General features: G+C 37.3%; 1 protein-coding gene across 3 annotated transcripts in view; it reads right to left on the bottom strand.

Annotated features, from left to right (window-relative positions):
- The window catches only part of PCSK5 (proprotein convertase subtilisin/kexin type 5), a 249,494-nt gene that overhangs the window by 211,747 nt on the left and 22,779 nt on the right, over positions 1-14,968 (bottom strand). For all 3 annotated transcript variants that reach the window (XM_074931390.1, XM_074931391.1, XM_074931392.1), the window contains exon 2: positions 13,900-14,004. In XM_074931390.1, the coding sequence (XP_074787491.1) occupies positions 13,900-14,004 (105 nt within the window). The remainder of the gene's footprint in view (positions 1-13,899; positions 14,005-14,968) is intronic.

The raw sequence follows: 14,968 nt of genomic DNA, 5'->3' as shown, positions 1-14,968 counted from the left end.
CACAATCTCTCTCCTTGGTGAAGTCTTGGCAGGTTTTCTATTCATAGGTGTGACTGTAGCAACTGCTGAGTGAACATGGTCCATGGCCTCTGCCTAACCTTCCCTCTTGCATGCTGTACCACAGCAGACCACAGAGCAGTTCAAAATTACAGGATGAAAACCACACAGCAGCTTTGTGGCAGATCTGAGAACAAGTTCCAGGAAGTCTGGGCTCCTGCCTGGTGGCTTCCACCACCAGCACCAGCCTCTGTTGTCATTGGCAAAATGTGTCTCAAGCAGTTGGAGATTTTTGCCTTCCTCAGATCCAAAGTACCCTAACCAGCTCAGATGGTCTGGTTTGGTTTCTAAAATAACTCTGTCTGGGAAAAGTGAGGAAAAATCTTTACTGCACCAACTTAAAAGCAACTCTTATGTCCATACAAGATACTTTATCATTTATAGCCACAGGTTATACAACTCACCTGAGATACAAGGCAACACAATTTAAAAGGACCTTTAATTGATAAGTCTTCTTGGTACAGTACCTAAAGCTCTGATTACACCATTACATACAACATTAGTATATCTAGTCTTGGGATGGTATAATCATCCAGAATTTCGATATGCCATGAGGATTGGTATTGTTATCACTCCAAACACAAACTGATATAACTCCATCTAACTTAGGCCTAAAACTGCATCTTCTTAATAAATTGAAAGGCTGATGTCAAGTATTCACTAGGGAATAAAACTTTAATCTCTCTAAACTAATTAGCTTTGGAGTCTCTTGGTGTTTATGCTTATATCACTGTAGCAATGATGATATATATTAAACAAACCTGTAGAAATTTCTGATAGATCTTTTTTCTTTACTTAAGATAGTTCTACAACTCTTGTCATAAATCATTTAAGTCCTTTAGATATCTTCATGTGCAAACTTAAGATGGCCTTAAATAATTCACTAAATGACTTATTAGGAAGACAAATCTCTCCCACAGGGTCAAACTCAAATGTCAAAAATACCAGTGTAATTCCAAAGGTGTTGATTCAGTCAAGGATTTGCTATGGCTTTTACTGCTGTAGATATCCATGGCAGTACAGCAAATCCACTGATAATCAGTGAGACAATAAAAGTATTCCATAATTAAGTGATATGTAATGTCCAACAGTGGTATACTGGTCTTGCCAAAGCCAATACTTCACCTCAGTAGTTTCTTCACTCACAAAAAAACCCCTTGAAATTGTCCTCAAACAATATTGTTGCTCTCTCAACAGAAGGAACTATCACCTATTGTTGGGATTCTAGAGGGCTTTCTGCGAGAGAATGGACATGTGAGCAATCCTGTGTGAGAACAAGACTGATAAGAGCCTCAGCCGAGCAAGGATGCGATAAGGATGTGACCCTGAATGAGAGGGGAGAAACTCGACGAGACAAACAACCCCCGGAAGGGGTTGGGACGGAAGAGGAAGTTACCCAAGGCAGGAAGCCTGGCAAGGCTGATGGGGCACTTTTATCCAGTACTAAGAAGGTTTAAAGCGCAGGCTAAGTTAACTGTCCAATCTTGAGGACTTGCACTGCATGTTACTCATGTGTGCGGGAGAACATTATAAAAGGACTTTCTTAGTTGTAATAAATGGGCATTGCTTGATCACATTGGTCGTGTGTGTGCTCAGCTCTCCCGCAACCTATGACTCAGTGCATTTCCAGATCTTTTGCTTAATGATGCTTTGCTAACAATGAGATTTTTTACATAAATCACAAAATTGCATGTATTAAATATCAAATCAAGCAGTTTTCTAATCAGAGTACTTTAAACCACAAGAAAAATTGATCTCATTTGGGTTTTTTTGACTGTGCCTATAACACTATTGTTTAGTGTATCACTAATCATAAGAAAAGGATCAATTTCTTTTTCCAAACCTACCCTGTTTATATCATATTTTTAGAAGAAGGTATTTAAAATTCAAAATTGAGCCAGAAGTGCTTACATCAAGCTTTTAGTTTTAGAGTTTTGAAATATTAAAAATAATTGGGTTTTGCTCTTTATGGAAGTATCAATGGCATATTTTACACCACCCCATTTCACTAGGTTTTTTTCATTTTAAATGCCTTTGTAGAATAACTTGATAAATACTCCTATTTCTTTCATGAGTAGCATGTTTATCTCTGATCTGTCACTTCAAATCAAGAGAGGGAAATCATCAGCACCGTCTCCTCTGACAAACTGTAATGGAAAAAAAAATCAAACCCAAATAAAAACAGAAAAGGGAAACATCCTGTGTCCTTTTAAATTATTGCTGGCTTAATCTCTCTGTTCCTCAGCCTGTGATCCAAGTTCCAGCATACCTCTTTCTGTCCTGAACTCATCTCACAGCTGTCAGTGAAGTTTGCTGCTATTAAAATATTGATGGCTGCAGCTCCTAAACATCATCATCATTACCATCTGAAGTAATGTGCAAAGAGCTACCTGTGAAAGACATATATAGCCAGTCTGAGGAAACACTGCAGTCCAACCCCCAGGCAAATGGAAAAGGACTTAAGTTTCTTTTCCTACATTCAGTAGGCTGAAGAAAAGCAAATGTTTTTTCAACTGAAGTACTATTCCCACACCTCACAAATTGCTGACAGTGAGGGTATCTCTCAATTTTTGTAAGTCAGACCACATAAAAGCTAAAGTGATGCTTGATTAATGGACCTGCTGGTTACTGCTTTTATTTATTTTAAAGCCCTGGCTGAAACAAGGGCAACATCTCAGCTTTGCAACTCCTGGATGGTCCCTATGTACACTTTGGCATTGGAAATGTTCCAAGAACAGTCACTTAGTTATGGATTAATTTCTCCATGTTCATAATTCACAACACTCATCATATTATAAACTGAGAAAAAGAAAATAAAGAGCATTATTTCCATGGCTATCATTTATGGGATAGACTTTTCAGTTGACTATACTAAAGCTTTTCAGTCTCCAATCAGACTACTTATATGAGGTTGCAGTGTGGTCGCTACAGTCTTGCCAAAATTTCTGTTATCTATGTTTATGTCATTTGATAATAATCTTTATGAGCTATTTGAACTTAGCCTTCTGTTGGGATAAAAGGATTTTGAAATGGCCTAATATAAATGTGATTCTTTATATGATTGCTGGCCATGTATGAATACTCTCTGTACTAATAAAACCTTTTTTCTTCTGACCAAGATAATCTTCAAAAGTGTAAACAAGTACCTTCTGAAGTATACAAACCTAAGCTTTGTTTGATATAATCTGGGATGTGCTACAAAAGATGTCTGCTCTTGCCAGGGAAGACATTAAAGGAGCTTCAAAAATTGTAACAGCTTTCATAAACTTTCCCATTAGTAGTACTATTATATCTCTAATCATCTGTCCAGTTCCTTTACCAGCTGATAGGAGAGACTGAAAGACAAAACTGGACTCTGGTGGATTAACAACACATGTATTATCATCAGACAACAGCTTAAAACCCCCTGATTGCATTTCGACTATTTTCCAGGATAATGTGAAAGTCAAAAGAGATGGTAAGCAATATCAGTCTCTCAAAAAGGCAACATACCTAAATGCCACCTTCAGACTACATCATCAAAATGTATTTGGGCTCATAAAATGACATACATCTGAAGTGAGAAGGCTGCAAATCTCACTGCTAGCTTCCTGCATCCAAGGCCAGGGAAGCATGCTGACACAGCAAGGACCCAGGAAAGAAACCCCAAAATGATGAAAAGTTGAGAAAAACAGATCCACAGGGAAGTGATTCTATGAGGAGTTCTTAGCCAAGGAAAGGGAAGTTTATGGGCATTTAGGTCACAGTGTCCAAACACATATGCTGGTCATCAAATTGGTATAGAGGAGTATTCTTCAAACTCACAGACAGTTATAGCAATATGAAATGGCTAGAAGTTGAAGCTAGATAACCTCAGATAAAGCAAAAATAGAACATCTTTAAAACTTCTGGAAACTCCCCATTACTGGCAGTGTTTTAATTAAAATTGGAAGGTTTCTAAAACCTACACTCTGCTTCAAATAGAGATTAATTCTCGTGAGCCATATGTTGTCAAAGATAGTTTGACTGGATGACCACAATGCTTCCTTTTGGTCTTACAGACTATGAGTCTATTGGCAACTATATTTCGGAGAAATAGTTTCTTAGGAACACCCTGGAAAACAGAAAACTATTTAGAAATCAGAAATTTTGGTTTTATTATACATTCAGACAAAGTTTTAATAACAGCTACTGATGAAAGTGGATTAAGTCTCAGTTTGGGAAACATACTTTAAATGAAATTGTTAATTTGGATCTTTTTCAAAAGCAAAGATATTCTGGCCTTTATATTTATTTAGAACTTCAGCATCAATGGGACTGACAGCATATACTCTCCCTCAAAAAGGGGAAAAAATAATGTCAAACAATAATCTAGGTTAAATACAGCTTATGTAAACAACAGTCAACACACCAACAGATATGATTGCTTTAAGTGGATTATACGGAAAGGATTTAGAAAGAGTGTTTTATTTTACTAAAGGGTTGTTCATATTCATAAAATGCTCTGTGTGACAACAAAAGAAATAAAATTCCATAGAATACATAGTACTTGCTGCACATTTGCCATTTGCCTCACAGGTAAGGAGTCAGAGCACGAAGGAGTGAAGTCGCATGAGGAAGGCCACACACATTCAAGCAGCACAGCTGTGAACAGGTCATAGCTGCTTGGCACCTCTGAGCCGGTTTAAAACTTGCAGCTCGAAGGATGGTGAGGATCTGCTACAGTGAAACAGATCAGCCAAGGAAAATGAGTGGCTTTCCAGTGACACTGACTTTTTTTAATGATCCTAAAAGAAAGGATGTTGTTACACACAAAAAGATGGGCAGGGGGGAGATTCTTTTGCTTTGCTTTGCAAAGAGATGTCTTTCCAGCTCCCTGCCCCTGCCTTTAATTACCTGTTAATAATGTCAGATATGACAAATTATCTATGTGTATCATGATTTCTTGCTGTTCACCATTTAGAGTGAGATAACTGCTATAATTAAGCATTATTGTCTTGCCTGTGAGAAGCAATTAGACAGATGCATAAAAATGTTGATGCATTACATCAGGACCATGCATTGCTGCCAGAAAGTTCTCCAAATGCAAGAGAGGGAGAAAAAAAAAAAAAAAAAAAAAGGATCTTTAATCCATTTCTCTACGAATACCCTGCACTATAACCAATATCATCACTATGAGATTAAGCTGGATCCCCTCAGAAAATGGCATGTAGAAGCTGTTCTGTCACATTCCTAGACAGTCTGTTCTGAGATGCTCCTTTCCAAAACGTGTTTTCTTTCAATCTCTTTTTCTCCTGATATTCTGGCATTTGACTCTTCAGGATCAGCTTCTTCCAGAATGGTGCATCTTTCCCTGGTTCAAAACTAGGATCTCTCCACTTCCTCCTCTTCTGACTCCTTCTGGTATCCAGCAATTTTATAGCCCAGTAGCCAAAACAGCAATTTGCTGTCTCTGCCACTAGCAATGCAAACTCACGTTAATGACAGCAAAAGCACACTTAGTAGAACACAAGACCATGAAAGCTGTCAGGGCTGCTGTCTTTCCTGGCAAGCTCTTAGAACACAGGTTAGAAATGAAATGACTAATTCTCCTTAATCTTTTTTTTAAACATTTAGTCACCATATTATTTTTCAACTATAAACTCACTTTGCTGCTAAAAAACAGGAGCCTGTACTGCTTTACTGGAACTGTAAAGAAACTCAAATGTTGTTAACACCTACTAGCATCCATGTTCTAAGAACTGCCAAGCTCCTTCATAGCTCTTTACTTTTACATGTTTACAACTGCTATGATGAAAGAGTCATCTTATGCGTTTAAATTTCCCACACAGAGATTTACCCAAAGTGCTGTTAAGCCTGAGCAAAATCCTTCAGCTGCTCCTGAATTGTGAGAGGAATGTTAACAGCCCTTTCCTTTTTAGGGTGCAAATAGATTTTCCTTGTTTTTTTAACGTAGTATTTGCACATTACAAAGTAAACCTGCACATGCCTGTGTGATCTGGCTGCATATGCATTGTATACCCCTCATTAACAGTCTCACTTTAAGGAGGATGAGCACTCACAGCTTGCAGGGAGAGAGCCAACCAGGCAGATGTGCCATTAAGCAAGAAAGCACAGACAGTGTTTAGAAACTCTGACAGAGAGGTGATGAGAAAATTTTATCCTAGAACGGAGAGATTTTAGAAAGCATTTAGATAGCTCAAGGTACACAAGATGAATGAACCCAGTGATGTCTAGTGAAGTTAGCTACACAGCATGCTGCATATACACTTTACACTCTCAGCAAAAGTGGCTGCAACCTCTACTAGTCCCTGCTCAAATCAATTGCCAGCTGAAGACTCCCACAGCATGCTGCACCATACTGGAGTGAATGCCACACAAATAATTTCTCCAACCTTTACCTCCATGGTTGTGATGCTGAAGGGTCCTCTGATAAAGCAAAGAATGGACAGGGTTTTTTCCTCCTCGTTTTTGTTATCTAATTAATGTACAGTCATCTGTGCAATTATGATATTCTGCACTGTTCTAATACCTACAGAATATAAGGTAGGAACCAAAACATGTATTCACAACTAATTACCTATATTCTAAGTAGGTACATCCAGGTACAATCCAGCTAATTTTCTGAAGTCTTTAAGACTTACTATGTTCAAGACACATGCTGCTCTGCAAAATTCAGAAAGGGTTACTTTTTTTTTGCCCCCCTCTCCTGTGAGGGAGGGAGTCCCTTGCAAAGCCCCAGGCCACTGTATATATGTAGGGTCTTTTGCTTTTGCTTCTCCAAAACCAGAAGGCTCCAAAAAGATCAAACTCAAGAGACCAATGAAATCTACCTCATTTTGAATATTCTTGTCTCAGGAGATTTTAGCTACTTCTCTGAGAGATGGCTGAGTCCTTGCCTGCCTCTTTAGAGTCAGCCAACACCTTTTTCACTGACGATGAAGTCCAAAGACCATAACAGCAGCATCGCTGCAATCCCTATAAATTGTTGAGTGCTGGAATGGGATATTTGACAGTTAGTCTGACACTAGGCTTCTGTGATGTTGCAAAAACTTGATAACAATGGTGGAGCACTGAAGTTTTTCATAGCATACTACTGGACAAAATCTTGACCTAACTCCTTGCCATCCTGTGGTCTTCCAATTTCCCTGCCCATCTCACTACCAGATTAAGAAAATAATTATATGAAAATAGCAAGAGAATGCAATTCTGCTGAATTTTTTTTTTCCTCAATCCATTTGCTACACTAATTAGGAAGCGAGCCAGTTAAAACCTCTTGTCTAATCTCCAGTTCTTGCCCAAAAGTTAACAGTGAGTTTGTTATTGCCGAGGAGTTCTGTAAAGTGACTTGACAACCAGAAAATTGGACTGTTCTGAAATCTAGTATTTCTTTTTAATGCACATGAAATTAGCAATATCGAGGGCACAAAAACCCTTTAAGGCAGGTGATAACAACTGAGATATTCATGATGAAATACAAATGTAAGTGTAGATAATGAAACACAATAACTTATTTAAAGAAACACTTCCATATTCCTGACAGTAGACATTTTTGTTTTCTAAAATTACATTACACTGAGTTCTTACTGGCTATTTTTCTGCTTTCAGTAGAAAACATCAAAAGGTAATTCCACTAGGAAGTTTCGGTGATTATATTTTGAGGGTTTCTTTAAGTACTAATAGAAAAGTCAGCTTTCTCATTAATGTAGTAGCAGAATTAGACTTTAACAAAGTTTTTATTCTTCACAAATAAACCTCAGTCCCACTAGTGTTGCAATTAATTTCATTAAATATTTATTTATCTATTTATTTATTATTTATCTACTTATTGCAGATAAATGAAGATAAATTACCATTATATGACAAAATTTGCTGACTGAAGAACTGTTATCTCCTGTTACAGCAGTACTGGATTTGGCCAGTACAGTACAAGGGGAAGGCCACATATATTCACATGATACTGTCTGAACATGCTCTGGATTAAGTTCTTCACCTTTGCTTACACCCAAGGCTCAGTTTTAAGCTTTGAGCTGGTTTTGTATCATCCACAGACCATGAAAAAGACCATCAAACTTTAGGTTACTACTCCTCAGAACAATTAGACATTTCACCCAACCTTCTGAAGTGTTTCAGGTATTGGCCTGGTGAAGACAAGGGAGAGACCTGTTACAAAACGTGGCTGCAATTCCACTCCATTAATGTTCTATTCACTAGGTTTATCACTGTGGTTTTCCTTTCCATCTAGGTATACCATGAACTGCAGTCCAGTCCATACTGGGTCACAAATGAATATAAGTCTAATGCAGCCTCAACACAGTAAAATTATTCTTGATTCCTGCTGAAGCAACACAGACTCCTCTGTCATTTTTGCTGATGGAGAATGCAGTTTAAACTAAAACTATACCTAAAGCTAAAAATATACCAGGCACCCCTATAAGCACTGATTTCAATCACCATTAAACAAACAAAATACCATCCAACTTGTGCAAACTTTACAACAACACGAGAAGCAGTTAGGACAACATTAATTACAACAGGATGTAATGCAGTTCTTTGTCAGTGAATAGCAACTTATTATCTCAAAAAGCCCTAAAAAAAGATCCAAGTTGTAGGACTATTTGCTCATGTTTACATGAAACTTTTTAATACTCCGGAGGTAGGTGCTAAAGGGAGATGTTGCTATGCCCTTTCACACATTGTGATTCAGTTCATGTTCTAAATCACCCAGCAACAGGCTCCTTGGAAATAACAAGTCCGATTCTTGATTTTGACTCTAGCTAAAGATGGAAGGATTGCTCATGTAAAAGCTTTTTGAGGCAACTAAATAAAGGGTCCACAGTGGTAAATGTTGCATTACTTAATAACTAACTTAAATCTCCAGTCAAACTCTGAACATGGAAACCAGCATGACAGTTCCTATTATTTTGCAACCAAGTAGAGCAGTATTGATTCTTTGCCCTCTGAGTACTTGTACATGTTATGGCTACCCAGGCAGACATCAATAACTCACCTGGTCCCAGTGTTTAACTGTTGTGTTATTCTATTTGGCTAACAAAATATTTTTGTTCACTAAAGAGGTTTAACAACACTTAGCAATTCCAATATGAAGAACAGCCTTACCCATAACCACATTTGCATCTGAATTTTTCTATTTTCTAAACTCTAAGTCCACAATACTGGTTTTAAAAGTCCATGCTTTCAGCACTGTAATAACGCTCTTCATTCCTTCTGAATTTTGTGCTCCCTACATTAAATCCAAATTGTTCAAAGCTTTATTTTCTCCTTATTCAACATCATACTGCAATCTTGGAACATTTATGTTCATAAATAATTGGAAAACACAACTTGACAATGATCTTAGCACTGAAAACTTAATCCTCCTCTCTATTTGTGATGAATAGCCTGATCCAGAGTGATTGAAAGCATGTTCCACATGCAGTGGCATACTCCTTGCTGAAGCAACACTATAACCTTGTGGTGAAATCCATCTTTTTCCCTACTCCTTAGACAGCTATCTCCATATCAACAGGTATAACTACACAGCAACATGATGAAGCATTTACTTGTGGCTGCTACAATTCTGTTCTCCTCTGTACTCTCATGAACATCCAAAATGTCCTACCAGTAATAAGGACAGGATTCTGGCATTACTTTCCTATGCCCTGAAGACAGACCAGATCATTTGGTGCTGTCTCATCAAAGACACACTGCCCAGCATTTTACATGATGCTACCACCAGTTCCATTCAGCTGGTTATGGCAAAGGTAAGAATCCCTTCCCCCACCCTGGGACTAACATTTTTTTATCACCAAGTCATACAGATCTGCTCTGTGTCTGGTTACGTCAGGCTGGGTAAAATGTAAATGTCTGGAGAAATGTTTCCCCAGGTATTCCGATCATGGAGCAGAAGTGAAAAATGCATGACACTTCTGCAAAATCCTATTCAAAAAGGGTATCTCGTGGAAATTAGGTAGCTTTACTTCTTATTTCAGTGGAAGTGAGACTGGAAATATTTCCATTTCTAAAAGGTGAGTGAACCTAACCCATCAACGAGGAGTTCAATCCTCAAATAAACCTACTTGAAACCAATTAAAAGTTAAAAAAAGGAGATGTCATTTTAGTTGAGATTGATAAACAAACACTAATGCTGTAAAATGTTTTCCTCATTAGTAAATGTGACGCTTTCCAGAAACATGAATTATTAATTTTATATTTTTGAGCACTGCTGTGGGCCACATGTCTTTTTCTCTGTTGTGATGCAAAGCACTGGGGACCTCATAAGCAAAATGGAACAAACTTCAGTTGATATGTATTTGAATATATTATCAGTCTTAAAGCTGCCTTTTATTACCTTAAGAATGGTGTTTTTCTAGGATTATTGCTTTATCATTTACGCTACTTGATTCTGTGGGATATTTTTCACCATATGGGTCACAAATTTAATTATCACAGCCCTTCACTACAAATACTTCATCTCACATAACAGTTCAGTATAAAAAGACAGCTTTCTCACCTATATTGTCCATTTAACTTCTATGTATTATTGTTATGCGTAAGCACTTCAACTCTGACATTTCATTGGAACTGCAATTTCATCAGTGACAGAAAAGCTCCACCTGATTTTCCTTATGCATTGTACTGATGTAACATCTGACTTAAGAGACTGAGGTTGCAATCATTGTTTGCAATTTTCTTCACGCTGTGACTCTTCGTTTCACCGCTGCAGCAGACCCCCAGAGGTGCACCATACCTCTGTATTCCCACCCCTGGAAGTGCTGTAATAGTTTGATTTCAATAGAGGGCCTACCAGCCCTCTATTTAATAGCTGAATTGAGAGCTTCATGGCTCATTTCTGCTGTGGACTGATTCTGTCCATCTTCCTACTTCCTTTTTGCTCCTGCTCCCATTGTTTCATACGCTGTAGTGTTACCAAAATAATTTTGCTGAGCAAACTCTATGAAGCTAAAAAAAGGCTCTCAATTCATGGTATGGTGCTTTCATTGACCCCTGCCAAAGGCCAACCACAAGTAGCACATTAGCTGAAGAGACTGGAAACTTCTGTAATAGATTTCATTCAACAATTAGCTTTGATGCATAGTACTAATCTCTGCGTTGAATCCACAAATTTCTCTCACTTCTTTGGTTTTCTATCAACACATAGGAAACACCATGTAACTATATAGAGGCATAGAAAAGTTGCTGTGGATAAAGCTATGTTTCAAATTTTCTATATGCTAATCTATGCTGGGGACATTAAAGCCTCATTTTGGCATCTCTTCCTAAAACTACTTAATCTGTTTCATCTCTAAATGACAACATGTAGCACTGCTAGGCAAGGATGTGGATGATAATGGACAAAATAGTGTTGCACTACATATCCTTTATCTTTTCATCTAAGTCGAGAGTAACATTTGGTTAATGCTGAAAAAAATGATCAAAATGTCTAATCCACATGTCTTCAGCTTATGTTCCCTGTTGGATCTATTCATATTGTTTATAAGTGTCAAGAGGCTTTTTCAGAAGAAAAAGAAAACAAGCTAAAGATCTTCAAAGCAATTCATTAACTGAAGAGCAAGATTTTATATTACCTATTTATCTTTCCCTGTGCATTCACACAGTGAAATCAAACGCTATCCATACAAGTAGTTTAGAAATATCAGATCTCATAATGGTTCTTCCATTATATGAAGGTTATTTACATAATGAATTGCCACTCAATAAAAATTACATCATTTAAAATTTCATAAATGAAGCAAATTAGTGATCCACATCTGAAGCAAGCACAGATCAAGTTAATTGTGTGTGCATGTTACACAGAGAGGATTTTAACCATTAAGTAAACTACCATTAAATGATCTGGAAAGTAAACAAATCTCAGTGTTCCTTTGTTCACAAATACACATGCCATCTAATCTGCTGCAAATATTGGCATAAGATAGAGTCACACTCATAAATATAATAGCATATATTACTGGTCCTTTAAAAATCACACAACCCTGCAATGTGATTTATTTAATATTAAATCTCTTGTTTTTAAAAGTCCCATTTTTTGTTATAATACAATTAAGTTTCCAGTCTGCTTAATAATCATTAAATGTTATACACACTGAGAACAAACTGGCCTTTATTCTACAAATACATGTCAGTATATTGACACGTCTGCAGCCATACAAGAACTCCCAAGCCCTGGTACGGTGGAGTAGTCACAAAGTCAATTACAAACACTTCGGCCGTATTTAGGTATTAGACAGACATCTTCCCTTTGGGTACAGAATCACTAACAGGGTTAAGTACCCTGCACAATCCTTACTAGAGCTCAATTAAAGCGATATTTAACAATGATTTACAAATTCAGAAATTCTGTACCAGCAGCAGCACAGATAAGGGACAAGATCTAGATGATGTAACATGGAAAGTGCTGGAAAATAGATTATGTCTCTAATTTTCTGCTGTGCTCTGCCTTAGAGTATCTCATGATTCTGGCCACAGTAGTCTGGGCTGGCTGCCCGAGGGTGCAGAAGGGGTATCTGGAAGCTGACCGTAACACCAGTTTATGGTGGTACGTGCATGTGAACTTGTGCATTTGTGTGTAAATTGCTCCACCTCTGTGCACACAGGAAAGAGCGTAGACTGATGAAGATGTGAACACTTTCCCTTCCTTTTACAGTATTACCTATTCTAAGTGCAGTGCTTGTTGTTTGAACTGTGGGTCTCAGCACTCACAGGAACAGAAATTTGGGCCCTGAACATTTTCACACTAATCCCCAAAATACGCTGCTCAGCAGAGCTGCTGGTGCTCTTAAAGGGTTAACCAGTACAGCCCTATCAACACAGGGGTGAACACGCTTTGTGTGCACCTCCCTATCCTTGTCCTATCCTGAAGAGGAACTTCAGCCCTAAATACAGCTTTCCAGACTGCAGAAGTACCCCTGTATGATGCTCAACTTCTACACTGTAAAACTACAGTATTCAAACTGTCTTTTACAGATAACTTACTTTTCATAAATTGTCAGTTAGAACCTGACAAATCCTTCCCAGACAACAGTCATCATCCACAGACTTAAAAAAAGCTTGACTCTAACCACTGAAAAACACCAGGGACTTGGAGGTTTGTTGCCAAGAATGGGTTTCATGAACAGCATAAAAAAGACAATAGGATCTTCTCCAAATTTCTTTTCCAAAAGAAAACCAGAGGAGTTCAAATTCTACAGTCAGTGATGAAGCCGCTAAGCACTGAAATGGAAGGATTAAAACACAAGTGTGTCTTGGATACATATACAAGACAAAATTATACTTAAATATAAATCAGTAATTAAATTATATTGACAGTTAGCTATTATATTATATACTTCAAAGGTATGAAACCATTTTTCAAACAGATCTTAAAATTAAGATCAGTAGGAATTACCAGAAGTACCACAGAAAAGAGCATTCTTATTTTAATCCCACATACACCAAGTCCAGAAAAAGCTCAGAAAAAAGAAAGAGAAACTTTCCTCTGAACATTGTACCATCCCACACTGGTCATCTTCATTCCAAAAGCTGGTTGATTTACAGATGATCTGCAGACCTAAATGTTACACATGTGGTTTTGCAGGGAAGCACAGTACAGTGATTACCGCATTAACAAAATTCCTGTACTCCTCCATGAATAAAGTTGGACCTTATCTTCCAAGAATAGCACAGACTTAATAGCATGCTATTGTCTTCTCCGTGTTTTAATGAGAAGCAGAACCTTAGTGAACAGATAGTGTGTCAGTTCTTGTAATGCTATATGCCATTCAGGTGAATGTCCTCTGGTATGATATTTCATATAAAAAATGCAAAGGCTTTTGCTTCAGACACATACGTGTATTTTCTTACCTTTGGTTCCATTGAAATGAAGCTGTGGGTACCTCTACTTGAGAGAACTGACCTTTTAATTGTTTTACTATGGTAGAAGTGGTAGTAATCCTTCAGTGTTCCAATCTGTAAGGGGAGAGAAGAAAAAAAGAGAGGGAGATTTAATTTATGAAAACCAGTTGTCTGTTTTTCATTTCTAAAAGCCTATAAATTATGCAATTTCCTCTGTGCTGAAATGTTACTTGAACCCACTGATCATCTTTCAAAAGAAGGACATATGATATGAAATGGATGGAGTGTCCTTGAGGCAGTAACTCCATAACCAAAGATTATAATTGAAGCTGCTTAGTCTGGCTGTATCTACCTTTTTAATGTTTAATTTATATGCAGAACTTTAAGTAATTCTATATCAATCTATATTCAAACTGTCTTCAAATGGCAAGTATAAAAATAATCAAATGGCTATATGGTTATTAAAAAGTATTCCATGTAGTTTGCTTAAGGAAATGTACTGTAAAATGCACTAGATTTGGTTATTTATATAATTAAATTGATTAAAAGGATGTTCACAGCATCAGCCTATACAACAGGAAAAGGCTTTTCTTTCTGCCAGATGTGGTCAAGAAAGAAGTAGAAGAAAGTTGCAAATGGTAATCTCACAGGATAATGAGTAGCTTGAAGTACAAAATCAATTAATGCAAACCTGCAAATTTCACAATGGTACAGTAAAAGTACTTCTTATCCACCCCATGAGTACACAGTAGCAATGTAAATATTAAAATAAGACAGCCTTCACAATTTGACAATGAAATTTTCCTTTCCAGAGTAATTAATATCTAAACATTCATAACTTGAAACTTCAGTTTCACGCACTTATAAAAATCCACTCAACTTCCTTGTCTTTAGGGAGAATGTCTCTCCAACTCACTTGGAATCTACCTTCTATTGCACTACAAATCCTGTAAGACACTTAATAATTTAGTTACAAGTTCCTTAATGATGAGCAAAAAAGGGACAATTGGGCTTACTGTCATTTCAAAGTGACCTCAGAAAACACATGCGGTTTTGCAAACAAATCTGAGTGAAATCA

Source organism: Athene noctua, chromosome Z, assembly GCF_965140245.1.
Source record: "Athene noctua chromosome Z, bAthNoc1.hap1.1, whole genome shotgun sequence".
NCBI classification, from domain to species: domain Eukaryota; kingdom Metazoa; phylum Chordata; class Aves; order Strigiformes; family Strigidae; genus Athene; species Athene noctua.
Note: the sequence above shows the minus strand (reverse complement) of the source record. Positions and strands in the feature narration are given on the sequence as shown.